This window comes from Oncorhynchus kisutch, linkage group LG30 (genome assembly GCF_002021735.2).
Source record: "Oncorhynchus kisutch isolate 150728-3 linkage group LG30, Okis_V2, whole genome shotgun sequence".
NCBI lineage: Eukaryota > Metazoa > Chordata > Actinopteri > Salmoniformes > Salmonidae > Oncorhynchus > Oncorhynchus kisutch.
The window spans coordinates 11,876,017-11,890,317 of record NC_034203.2 but is presented as its reverse complement, the minus strand read 5'-3'; the positions used below and the strand labels follow the sequence as shown (position 1 = coordinate 11,890,317).

At 42.4% G+C, this 14,301-nt stretch overlaps 1 protein-coding gene across 1 annotated transcript in view; it reads left to right on the top strand.

Moving 5' to 3' along the window:
• The window catches only part of LOC109875229 (calsyntenin-2), a 265,219-nt gene that overhangs the window by 240,196 nt on the left and 10,722 nt on the right, over positions 1-14,301 (top strand). The window contains exons 9-11 of the mRNA XM_020467488.2: positions 8,710-8,872; positions 11,063-11,229; positions 13,755-13,903. Coding sequence (XP_020323077.2) covers positions 8,710-8,872; positions 11,063-11,229; positions 13,755-13,903 — 479 coding nt within the window. The remainder of the gene's footprint in view (positions 1-8,709; positions 8,873-11,062; positions 11,230-13,754; positions 13,904-14,301) is intronic.

Below are 14,301 nucleotides of genomic sequence, written 5' to 3'. Positions count from 1 at the left end.
GTACAATGAACAGTGAAATAGGCATCACTTTTACTTGATAGGAATAATATGTAATAATAACAAGGGCAACACTTTATAATAACCATCATTAGTAAGTCATTTATATCTATGAATTACTGGGTAACTACCCTCAAATAAGTTGCTCCTGTGAAGTCAGTAATAAAAGTATCCATGTGGTTAGAGTTAATGGCTGGCGATGTCTATTTTGCTGCAGGTGAAATGGTTAAGTGACAATATATTTATATGTTTATTGTAGGCAACGTGATCTTGGGAGAAGAAAAAGGAGGTCGGCCAAAGCTAAATGAAACGGGGAGCTGCAGAAACTACAAGATCAGTTGAGGAGAGTTGAACAGCGAGCAGAAAAAAAATCTGAAAGCGGCTCCAACGATCGAAAAAGGACCACCCACCTCCAAGATCCGACAAGTTGGTTCGGCAAATCTCGGGCACATCCCTAAGGAGAACCTTGTTGTTTCATACAGCAGTAGCTGAGGAATTACGCAACAAGTACACACATTCAAAAAGAGAGAGCGTGACGGGACAAGTCATTGCAGGAATAGTCACCAGCAAAATCCTGAAGAAGTACAGGTTGCAGAGGTTGGAAGAGGAGGTTTTTGGGTTTTCAAGGAGGAGGTGGACAAAACTGGCAAATGAAAACGTCTACAGGTACCAGAGGAAGAGGCACGGGGGGGATTGCTGCCGCGCTAAGATCAACGGTGATTATTTTTACGTGACGATGTCAGCAGGATCACAACTGGGGGGGAAATGCTGAAAAGATTAGTGGTGGATTCAATGAAGAACCCCCATTTTGAAGTTCCTGGATGAGCATACCAATCTCCGTCTATCATACTCACTGTTCTTCACACTTTGCCCTTACTGGGTTGTGCATCTAACATTGGCAGATCGTGACACATGCATGTGCAAACAACATGAAGATCTAGGCTTTATTGCCAAAAAAGCTACACCAGATGCACATCATCTACACATCAAATTTGGAGAGCCTGACACATGCCATCACGTTTGACACCACAAGCAAGCAATGTACGTATGGGGAATGTGAGCAATGCAGCAATTAATATCTAAACACTCAAAAGCCGCCACAGAGCCACAGATTGCGTCTCCTACCTTCAGTGGGCCACTGTGGACAAAGAGCACAAAAATGATCCTGGAGCAGCCTCAAAGATTACTTTGAAAAAAAGTATTTGAATGCCCAGAAGAGCTGGTGGGAACTTTTTAACACTTTTGCTCCAGAAGTCCAGGCGCCATCTCCATAACATTAGACGGCAATATGCCTTCTCAGGCATATTCTCAGGCCCTGAAGCGGAACCTCCCTGCAAATGAATGTGCAGTCCATATTGACTTCGCTGAGAGCTACGGCTGCAAGTACAGCGCTCAAGTACAAGCTGTCCATTTTGGTGCATCACACCATCAGGCCACTTTGCACACTGGGGTTTACTATGTGGGGGGGGGGGGGGAGACATCTGCCCCTACCTCCTTCTGCACTGTGTCAGCATCCAGATTGAAGGGACCACCTGCCATATGGCAACACCTGGAGCCCATCCTGAGGGAAATCCAAGAGAGATGCCCAGATGTGACAACCATCCATTTTTTTTAGCAATGGTCCCTGTGTAACAGTATAACTGTAGACCGTCCCCTCGCCCATACCCGGGCGCGAACCAGGGACCCTCTGCACACATCAACAACAGTCACCCACGAAGCATCGTTACCCATCGCTCCACAAATGCTGCTTTAAGGTCTCAGAGCAAGTGACGTCACCGATTAAAACGCTATTTAGCGCGCACCACCGCTAACTATTTCACATCCGTTACACTTGCACACAGTACAAGCAGCGTGGTCATTTTGACCTCTTTTGAACTGACATTTTCAAGAAGGGGTTTACAAGAGGTACCTGGAACTACTTTGAAGCCAGTCATGGCAAAGGAGCCCCAGGTGGTGTGGGTGGCAACATTGAAGAGGAGGGCCGACAGGCTTGTCAGCCAAGGAGTTGATATCCCAACTGCATTGTCCCTGTACCAAGCTCTGAGTGAGGGACAATCGAAGGTGAAATTGTTTTACAAGCTGTGGAGGATGCAGTGAAAGAAAAGCCAGCTGACCTTCCAGCCGTACCGTCCACAATGAGGCTCCACCAGGTGGTCACTCTTTCACCTGGGAAAATTCTCTACCGCGACGTCCGCTGCCTGTGTTCTGCAACAGGGAATCTGGAGTGTGATTGCCAAAAAACAAAGGGCTTCAGCTTTAATCCCACAGACGACCACACAGACGACCCCATACACAGCACTACAGAAGAAGTGCAGTGACACAGTCCAGAGATTGTGGGGAAATGGTGTGCCCTGGTGTACGACCACACAATCTACCCAGGGATCATCCAAGAGGTGAGTAAATGTATGCATAGAGTTGGAGTAAACCGTTTTTCCCCCTGGCCGTTGAGGGACGATCTGCTTTGGTATCCCTTTGAGGATGTGCTAACCCTCATTCCTCCCCCAGAGAACGTTACCTCACGCCACATGGGCATCGCAAGTGAGGTATGGGATACTCTGGTCAGCCACTAAAATTAAATCTGAACATTATAACATCAGCTTTCTAAAATATTGCATCAGTTCATGACTCTTTTTGATATGCTCATTCATTTTAATGCCAGGTTGTCGGCCTACTGCGATATGACAATTGTTTTTATGTTTGTCCATTGAATATTTGATCAGATCCAGTTTGAGGTCTTTTAAAAAAAAAAAAATTTAAAACATGTATTCCTACTCATCCTGTTGATTCTTTTTCGAAAAGATATATAAAATATTATTACACAACATTCCTGTGGTCCTGGGTATTTATTTGTCACATTTATGTCATGATCTACAATCAAATGTAATGTAATCTGTTCAACCCTGTTCCTTTGCGCTATCCTGTTACTCTAATTTCAACCTTGTTACCGTATAATTTTATAAAAATAACCTTAAATGATTTTCTCAGCTCACGAGGGTTTAACCTATTGTCCTTTCTAATAGTTTGAATGATTATATGCATAACGTATGAGGAAATATTTGAAAATAAATACTGAAATTAGTAAAGAATAAAACGTGTGGCTATTGAAAGGTTGGGCAAAATATATTTCAAAGGTTTCTGAAATTAAATGAGTATTCAATGTGAATGTGACTTTCTTTACTTAATGGTAAAGGATTTATTAAACAATATTTTAAAATATACTTTTTTTCAGGTTCCTGGGTATTCGTAACAGGATTGCGCCAAGCATAGCACGCAACAAATGAAAGATCACATAAAAAGTACTTTTGATGCCTGAGCCTGACGAATCAAATTATTTGATGGTTTGTTGCCTGTTTTTCTTAAACACATAACAGAAAATGATAAAATAAAGGGTTCATTTTTCAAAAGTGTTTTATTTAATGCCTAAATTGTCCTCCAATTCTGGAATGACCCAAAAATATTCCAAAACATGCACTCTGTAAGGCACTAAAGTAAAACTGCAAAGAGATTGGCAAAGAAATTAACTTTATGTCCTGAATACAAGGTGTTATGTTTGGAGCAAATCTAACACAACATCACTGAGTACATCTCTTCATATTTTCAAGCATGATGGTGACTGCATCATGTTATGGGTCTGCTTGTCACCGGTAAGGTTCACTAAGAGTTGAAAGCTTAACAAACATAGTCGAGTCTCTGCTTTTATAGAACATTTCTATGTCTATTGTCTATGTGGCAGTGTAGCAGATAACAAAGGCTGAACATAGTGTAAAAGGCAATTGGTTTGTCTGTGCAGATTAAAATAGCCTGAGGTTGATTGCACAAGGGCTCAAACGTATACCTGCGTTTTGTCACAGTTCACACTATAATGTGCTCCTTCCTGCAAGGTTCCACACAGCTGACCTTCTGCAGATAGTAAACTCAAGGGATGTCTCACATGCTGCGGTCGCACCTAACGGATCTTAGCTATACGCCCAGTCTTATGACTAAGTCACACAAAGACAAGTTGGTATCAGGTTAGAAAAAACACATAAGCATATAACGAGACTATTTGTTAAACAGTAAAACACAGGATAGCATGACTAATTATGTAATTTTCCAAATATACACTGAGTGTACATTACATTAAGAACACCTTCCTAATATTGAGTTGCTCAGAACAGCCTCAATTAGTCATGGACTCTACAAGGTGTCAAAAGCGTTCCACAGAGATGCTAGCCCATGTTGACTCCAATGCTTCCCGCATGTGTGTCAAGTTGGCTGGATGGCCTTTGGGTGATGGACCATTCTTGATACACACAGGAAACTGTTGAGCATGAATAACCCAGCAGCGTTACAGTTCTTGACACACTCAAACTGGTGCACCTGGCACCTTCTACCATGCCCTGTTCAAAGGCAGTTAAATATTTTGTCCATTCACCCTCTGAATGACACACGTCTCAATTGTCTCAAGACTTAAAAATCCTTATTGAACCTGTCTCCTCCCCTTCATCTACTCTGACTGAAGTGGATTTAACAAGGGACATCATTAAGGGACCATAGCTTTCAGCTGGATTCACCTGGTCAGTCTATTTCATGGAAAGAGCAAGTTTTCTTCATGTTTTTTTCCCACTCAGTGTACACTGGAGTTGCTTACCAAGATGACATTGAATGTTCCTGAGTGGCCTAGTGACAGTTTTGACTGGCTGTCTAGCAATGATCAACAACCAACTTGACAAAGCTTGAAGAATTTTTTCAAGAATACTATGCAAATGTTGTACGATCCAGGTGTGCAAAGCTCTTAGAGACTTACCCAGAAAGACTCACAGCTATAATCGCTGCCAAAGGTGATTCTATATGTATTGCCTCAGGAGTGTGTATACTTATGTAAATGAGATATTTCTGTATGTTTCAATAAATGTGCATACACAAAATATGTTTTTCACTTTGTCATTGTGGGGTAGATGTAGATGGAAAATTTAAAAAATAATGTATTCAGGTTGTAACGCAACAAAATGTGGAATTAGTCAAGGGGAATAAATACTTTTTGAAGGCACTGTACATTATCCATTAAACATAACTGTCTTTTTTTACATGATGTGTCTGGTGTGGCCATTTATCAACACCGGGAGTAAAATATCCCTGGACTGTCCATATTTGAAATATGTAACTAAATCAAGTCAAATCGGGGGGATTGAGTTATTTGTGCCAGATGGGCATGGGCCGGAATCGAACCCACGCCGACACAATATGGCCTATATGTGCATGCTGAAGGCAGCAGCACTAACTGCTGGACCACCCCAGGTCACGATTGCACTCAATTTTGACAGTTGATTTGTAACCTTAGGTTTACAAGAAATCTTAAGATGTCGTCTTTTTCGATAACATAGTTTATACTGTTTGCGTGGTTTTCTACCTCGCTATTGTCCTTTTCATCTTGTCTTTACATCTGATTATTATAGGCAATTAATGTTCATAGGCCACAGTTTAGGTGTTGATGTGTATGGCTGCATTCCAGATAGATCTTTGTACATTTGAATGTTGCAGTAATAGCGAGCGAGAGAGAAAATGATTTTGATAGCAAGTCCTGATCCCAATGACTCGACTGCCCCCACATGGAGAGAAGAAATAACTACTCATTTTGAGGGAATTTATCTAAATCACAAAGCTCATTAGAATTTCCTGGTGCAGCAGAAAAATTCTCTGAGATTAAAAAGTGATCAAGTTAAGGTCCGACATCTGTATGTAGGCATACGAGCCCACCTGTGGCCACGTGGATAGTGTATCATTGTTTAACGACAGCGAGGAACCTCGTACGGTATTACTCAACCTGGTGAAAAAAAACACAACAAAAAAAACATTTAAAATGATGCCTCAAGTTTGTGAGCATGAAAGGCTTCCGGAGTGTGCGAGGCATCGGGGAAGGAGTTAGACCTTCCTGCCTGCGTTGTGCACTGAGGGGAGAGGTTGTTCATGGCTCACTGGTAATCAGTAGCAGCATGAGAGTGCATTACTTGAATGATAAACCCCTCAGAGCACTAGGGAGACATCTATAAACACACTGTTAGACTGTTTGACAGCAATCTCCCTCCATATATATATAGTTCATATAATAGAATGAAGTTACCCCTCAACTTCTGATCTAAGGCAATGTCTGTGCTGTACTTCCTAATGATAATGGGTTGATCCTAGCTTTGTGCTTGGGGGCTTCTATCCAGAGCGGTCTGAACTACTAGACATTTTTCAATCATATAGTACTGTACTACTGCTATTTGACAGTTATCTCCCTCCACAATAGAGGTCAGCCATGTAAGACTCAATCTCTCTTTAACCTCTAATCCAAGGTCAGTTTTGCGATGTACCCCCTGACAGTTACGACTCCCAGTTGGGGAGTTGAAAGCTGATCCAAGATCAGCGATATAGGCCAACTTCTCCCTGGAACTGTCTCAGCACTAGATACTCACCAGGGGGGGGGGAACAGAACACTATTATAAGAGCTGAGCTGGGTCAATTTCCTTTCGATTGGCTGGCCCTTGACTGACTGCTGGGCTGGATTTGACAGGCTTTGATTCTGCTTCTGGGGAGACTGAACCACCAAAGGTGAGCAAGTGTTTTAGGCTTGATGAAAAAGTTTTGCGATGGTCCCCTGACTCAACGCTCGTAAATTGATGTTCCCTTAATGAGCAACTCATTAAAGTTAAACTTAATTAATTACCCCGAAACAGACAACAAATGATCAAGAGGGGAGCGGGATGAATCTGAATGAAGTTTAATGTGTTTTTCATTACCGAGGGTGGGAGGGAGACTGCCAAACAAGCGTTATTGGATTTGGGCTTCATGATAACCGCAAATAAGTAGTTCATTCACAGTATTATATCTTATTGAATCCAATGATAATCGCATTCACACAAGCCCCCCCAAAAATCGGGCCAAATCAGTGGGTGATGTTCCCCTTTAAAATGGCTTCCCAGTCTCTGGGTAATTTTCACCCTCTTACAGCTACTTCTAGTAAAACATCCACCCAAATCAATTGTGTTCCTGGATCCTTTCACTTCATTATAAGGCTGCGTTGAGACAATGACTTATCAATGACTCAAGCCCAGCTCAGTTAATCTCTACCATTGTGTCACTGAGTTGTCATAATGCTTCAGCAAAAGTACATTACACCAGGGGCGTTAGAAGACACAATGTTAGTAACCTAATGTATGTCCCTCTTACTGCCCAAAATGCCTCTGCTGATCCCACAGCTGTTGTATGCAGTAATGATGTGCCTATGGACCAGGGTTATACTGTTAGCACTGAGGCGGTGTGCCCTAGTAGGAAGTCCACTGTGTGCAGCTCACCCTGCACTAACATAAATAACATGAGCATGTCTACCTCCACTAAGCTTCCCGGTAAGCAATGAAAACAATCAAGCATCCCAGAAAAGTGCTAAAAACAGCACACGTTAACATGTATCTTAAGAAACAAGGTTCATGAAATCAATAATTTTCTAGTAACAGATGACATTCACTTAGATAAACTCACTTAGATAATACCTTTGATAATACAATGGTAGCAATAAATCTAAAATTGATCAAATTGTTTTTATCCACTCATCAATCTACACATAATACCCCATTATGACAAAGCAAAAACAGGTTTAGACATTTTGGCAAATGACAAGCGTTGTAATTTTGAATTCTGTAAAGTGAGTGTGGACGAGTTAAAACATTTTTTTTAAATTGTCCATCAACAACGACAAGCCACCAGGGTCTGACAACTTGGATGGAAAATTACTGAGGATAATAGCAGACGATATTGCCACTAATAATTGTCGTATCTTCAATTTAAGCCTAGTAGAAAGTGTGTGCCCTCAGGCCTGGAGGGAAGGAAAAGTAATTTCGCTACCTAATAATAGTAAGGGTAAAGCTAGTGTGTCTATGTATGCGGATGACTCGACACTATACACTTTAGCTACTACAGCGACTAAAATCACCGCAACACTTATCAAAGAGCTGCAGTCAGTTTCAGAATGGGTGGCAACGAATAAGATAGTCCTAAATATTTAAAATCATTCACCTAAACCCTAAACCTCAACTAAATCTTGTAATGAATAATGTGGAACGTGAGCAAGTTGAGGTGACTAAACTGCTTGATGTAACCCTGGATTGTAAAACTGTCATCGTCAAAACATATTGATACAACATTAGCTGTACAGAATACAGGGCTGCTCTGCCTTCATCACAGCTCTATCAACAAGGCAGGCCCGTCAGGCCCTAGTTTTGACACACCTGGACTACTGTTCAGTCGGAGTTAGGAAAATTGCAATTGGCTCAGAACAGGGTAGCACGGCGGCTCATGCAAGCCATACATTAGATGCTTGTTGTTTTTAAAGATAAAAATACACCTTATGGAATAGCGGGGACTGTGAAGAGACACACACACAATACTATATGCACTATATACACACATACACATGGATTTTGTGTTGTAGATATGTGGTAGTAGAGTAGTGGCCTGAGGGCACACACTTAATGTGTTGTGAAATCTGTTGTGAATGTATTGTAATGTTTTTTTAAATTGTATAACTGCCTTAACTTTGCTGGACCCCAGGAAGAGTAGCTGCTGCCCTGCCTGCAGCTAATGGGGATCCATAATAAATACAAATACTGTGCTTAATTAACTTCTCAACAAACCCAGAGCTACACAGCTCATTGGTTTAACTCAATGCTAACAGCATGTCCCTATGTCTTACAGATCTGTGACAAGGAGTGGCACTACTACGTGATCAATGTGGAGTTCCCTGCCGTGATTCTCTTCGTAGATGGCGTAACCTACGAACCCTACCTGGTGACCGACGATTGGCCCATCCATCCCTCATCAATTGACACCCAGCTGACAGTGGGTGCCTGCTGGCAAGGTCATTATAGACTCCTGTATAGGGTCCGGTGTCCATACCGACTCTGTGACTGAGGATGTCCTAATATGCACAGCGTACCTATAGGATTTCTGTATTTTTTACTATAAAATAAGGGGAGGGGAGGAGTCACATAATTTTCCTTTGATTTGGACATGTTTCTCACAGACCTAGAATAATGTGGTTTTCCGTATCCCAGGAACAACTGTTTATTGGTTTCGATTGACCAGGACTTTAGGTAGTCACGTAGTGTTTTATGTTTCAGAATGCCTTGCCTGTTACCATAGGGATGAGTCAGTTTCCCTTATCCAGTCCAAGACAGTGATTAAACACTCCCCAACTTAGGACTAAGAAGAGCTTGCAGCAGGAGCACAGACAGACACAGAGAGACACAGACACACACAGAGACACACAGAGACACAGAGAGAGAGAGAGGCTCAAGCTTGGAGACATCAAACAGGAAGCACAGGCTGTCAATTCCAGCCGCTTGAAAAGAGGGGACTAATGAATCCATTTGAATGAAGAAGCACTACTTAGCATCGCTTTTATGATCAAAATAATAATTATATAAATGTGTCAGCTGGGGGACAGATGGATACAGCTGAATCCCATGAGCCACGCTCGAGGTCCAACGTCAGCGGCATTTCGGTGTCGTCTGAATTTATTTTAAATCTGGCTCCTGGTTGCAGTTCTCTTTTTTTCCCCCTCTTTTCCCTCTCTCTTTCCATGAATCTGTGATTGTGTGAGAAAGCCCTGAAGAAGGGATTAAGCCAGCCTGAATGGAGTACAAGTTCTCTGGCTATTACATCCCAATGAAGCTGCTCTAAGCTTCACTAAGCTGCAACTGATAACTTTGCAGACCATTAGTGAACAGGATTGCCTTTCTCTCACCCCCCCCCCCCCCCCCCCCCCAAACCACCCTGCACGCAATCAACAACGTAATGAAGAGACACAAGGAATGAAAGGCACCGGCCCTGACCTTAGCGCGCCCTAAGCAAAACAAGACTTGTGACGAGAACAGCAGAATATGGTTTGTTTTGTCCAATTTCGTGAGGAAACCGTTTATTGAGATTGCTCTGAATGGTGCTCTTCTTATGGAGAGTAGACAAGCAGTTTCTCTGTGCAATGTCACTACTGGGGAAGTTTAGGGCAGACAGACTCTGGCTGGCCTCAGGCTTACTGCGATAGAAGCCTCTTCTAAACCATAAAAGAAAATCCTGAATCTTCTCTAATTTCCTAATACAACTTGTTCAAACAATCCATTTCAACTTAATTGCTATCTTTCTTACTGCAGGTGTAAATATTATGCAGCCAGGTGTGTAAAAATCGCATATGTTAGCACTGAAGCCTAAATGCTGAATGTCTTCTTGTTCAAATTCTCCTCTTTTGGGGGGGGGCGAGACCGAAATAAGCCCGAAAACACACTCTCTCGCTCTGTGCTTCGGTGCCACAACACTTAATTGATAACATCTGTCTGGGAAAATATAAAATAATTAAAAAAATCAGACTGGTGCAGGCGGCGGCGAGAACACTTGAGTATGTCAGCAAGAGACACGGCTCGGGGACCGTTAACGACTAGCAAACTGCTAGCACCATCTGCCAGTGAATCAAAGAAGAAAAAACACACACTTGCCTAAAAAAGACGACGCTAGTTCTTTTTATTGAAGGCCTAGTGTCCCTCTGCTCTGAGCCCAAATCTACCTCAGATTGGACATTTTATTTTGTTGTTTTGAAAGTAGTTTTTTAAAAAGAGTGGGGAGAGCAGATGGAAGCTGATAAACAAAACGGGCTATCATTTCCATAGTCACGCTACTGTCTTTATTTCACAGTCCTGTTTCAGTTGGTATTTACTTGATGTTTCGGCCTACTAGGAAGTGACGCAAAAACAAAGGTAACTGTGTTAGCCATTGTTTAAATAGCTTAGTCTTGTTGAAAGGTAAGTTATATAGGGTTCATCTCTTTTACTAGTGTTATTTCTAGCTTCAACTAAGTAAATAAAGTAAAATACTGTAAAATTAAGAATGACCAAAGCATGTTCCTACTATTATAATAGAGGCATGCTCCATGATACTTTCATTGCACTGTGCTTTCAGAACAGATTAAGGAGAAGACAATCATTGTCCACCACTTGACTGTACAATATTGCACCTTTTTGAACTGAACAAAAAAAAATATTCCTCTTGTCCTCCCTAGGTGGTGAGGTGTCCAACCCGCGGTTCACCCAGTACTTCCGGGGAAGTCTGTCAGGTCTGACCATCCGGCCAGGCAAGATAGAGACCCAGAAGGTCATCTCCTGTCTACAGGCCTGTAAGGAAGGACTGGACATCAACTCACTGGAGAGCCTGGGCAAGGATATCAAGGTGAGTCACTGGGGCAAACACACGCAGATACACTATACAGTACCAGTCAAAGGTTTGGACACACCTACACATTCAAGGGTTTTTCTTTATTTTACTATTTCCTACATTGTAGAATAATAGGGAAGATATTAAAACTATGAAATAACACATATGGAATCATGTAGTAACCAAAAAAGGGTTAAACAAATCCAAATATATTTTATATTTGAGATTCTTCAAAGTAGCCACCGTTTTGCCTCGATGACAGCTTTGCACACTCTTGGCTCTCTTATAAAGGTTAATTTTTATGGTGAAAATGATCTTCCCCAAACTTCAAACGCTGCTTATGTATGCCAGTTAGGCTCTACAGCGGTTATAAAGCAGATTCATGTGCTTCATTTTAAGAAGTTGTTTGGTCACTTTAGATGTGATGCAAAGCTTGGAAATTGATGAGTAAATATAGTAGGCCTAGCCTATAGAAAGCCGATGGGATCCTCCTGATTTTATTAGAGGCCATCAAAACTGTTTTCTCTGCATTTGCATAGCCAATGTCACAGATCCCTCTGGAACCTTCACTGCAAACACCTGGCCCCTATTCCCACTGTATTTGTATATATGTGTCCTTTGTTCCCCATGGGGCTGTCGATTATTGTTAGTTGGTGCGTGAGTACCTGTGCTGTGTGTTTTGGCTTTCGTGCCCTTGTGGATTGCACAGATGATTACAGGTCTCGTCCCGTGTGTTAATCATTGTGCGCGTGTGTTATTTATTCAATGTACTCCTCGCTCTTTTGTTTGGGTTTTAAACCTGTGTTTTTGTTACGTGTTTGTTTGGTCTTCGTCGCCGTGCCTTTACACTAAATTTTAAAAACTATTACGCATTCCTGCATCTGTCTCCCGATCCTTCATGCCAACGTGACAGCCTATAGAAATGTTGCACAACATGAGCTCATGGTGTGACAGAAAAATTATGAATTCACCTTATTTGTTGGATATGAAACAATTATTTACTTAAAACAGTAAGATACTTCTGTCCTGCTAATGCTGAGTTTTATGGCGTCCACTCTAGCTTCCTGGTGATAAAACCTACAGCTGGCATTCCAGTGACAGGATGTGGGGTGGTTGTAACTGGGATAGGATTAGAACAATGCCTCATTGTCTCATCTTCCTGGTATCTGGGAAACTAAGTAAAACACCATCCTGTGTAGATAACCAAGGTGGCTTATGGGAAGGTTAGAAATTACTGACTAAGCAATCTTGGTATCAGCTATATAAACTGTGCATTGTCTGTAAAGGGTAGGCTCTCAGCCTAACAAGACTGTTGGACTGACGGTTTCATTATTGCGATAATTAATCGATATTAAATAAAGATGATTGATTGAAGAAATTACCAAGTCTCTCTCAGTACTGAATTTCCATGACAATGGGCCCTCGTGAAGTGTTTGATAAGATTTTCGATCACATTGGCATTGACATCAGAGTGATTAGAGGGACAAGAGTGCTGAGTACCAGACAGTTCGCACGTTCGGTAAGCTACTAATGACCATCAGCAGCATCAGAGCTTGGAGAAGCCTAATTACCATGACTAAGTGATCACACGAGCTCACAGAACGGGACCGCCGAGTGCTGAAGTGCATAGCACTTTGCAACATTCACTAAAGACTTCCAAACTGCCTCTGGAAGCAACATCAGGACAATAACTGTTCGTCGGGAGCTTTATGAAATGGGTTTCCATGGCCGAGCAGCTGCACACAAGCCTAAGATCACCATGCGCAATACCAAGCGTGGGATGGAGGGGGGTAAAGCTCGGCACCATTGGAGCAGTGGAAACGCATTCTCTGGAGTGATGAATCACGCTTCACCATCTGGCAGTCCAACGGACAAACTGGGTTTGGTAGATGCCAGGGGAACGCTACCTGTCCGAATGTATATTGCAAACTGTAAAGTTTGGTGGAGGAGGAATAATGGTCTGGAGCTGTTATTCATGCTTCGCTCTAGGCCCCTTAGTTCCAGTGAAGCGAAATCTTAACGCTACAGCATACAATGACATTCTAGACGATTCTGTGCTTTCAACTTTGTGGCAACAGTTTGGGGAAGGCCCTTTTCTGTTTCAGCATGACAATGCCCCCCGTGCACAAAGCGAGGTTCATACAGAAATGGTTTGTCAAGATTGGTATTGAAGAACTTGACTGGCCTGCACAGAACCATGACCTCAACCCCATCTACACCTTTGGGATGAAGTGGAATGCTGACTGTGAGCCAGGCCTAATTGCCTAACACCAGTGCTCGACATGACTAATGCTCTTGTGGCTGAATGGAAGCAAGTCCCCGCAGCAATATTCAAACATCTAGTGGAAAGCCTTCCCAGAAGCGTGCAGGCTGTTATTGCAGCAAAGGGTGGACCAACTCCATATTAATGCCCACGATTTTGGATTGAGATGTTCGACAAGCAGGTGTCCACATACTTTTGGTCATGTATTGTGTGCATGAAACACTCAGACACTTACGCTCTTGTATCAGTTGATTCATGTGTTCCTCTGTGTGTGCAGTTTCACTTTAACCCGGCCCAGTCTGTGCTGGTGATGGAGGGAGAGGACCTGGAGAGTGTCAACACAGCCATGGCCAAGGTCTCCTACATCAACTCACGCCAGTTCCCCACAGCAGGCCTCAGACGGCTACACATCACCACCACCGTACAGTGAGTATGGAATCCAACAATGTGTATGCGGGCACACACACACACACACACACACACACACACACACACACGTTCACACTCCTCAACCTCTCTCGGTCTCTCTCTCTCTTTCACATAGGCTACAGAAACATTTATTGCACCCAACCATACATTTAAACCCCTTTGAACTATAGGACCACAAGGTCACAGAGACGCATGCAAGTATCATTTGTGTAAAGGCTCCTCAGAGGAGGAAGGGGAGGACCATCCTCCTCAGTGAATTTCATAAAAAATCTAAATTGTGGAACATTCAACATTTTATCATGTTTAAGGCAGCACAACCAGTAATTGAGTATAAAGGGGGCAGTTACTTTTTCACACAGGGGAATTGTTAATTTTGTTAATTAAATAAATGAAAT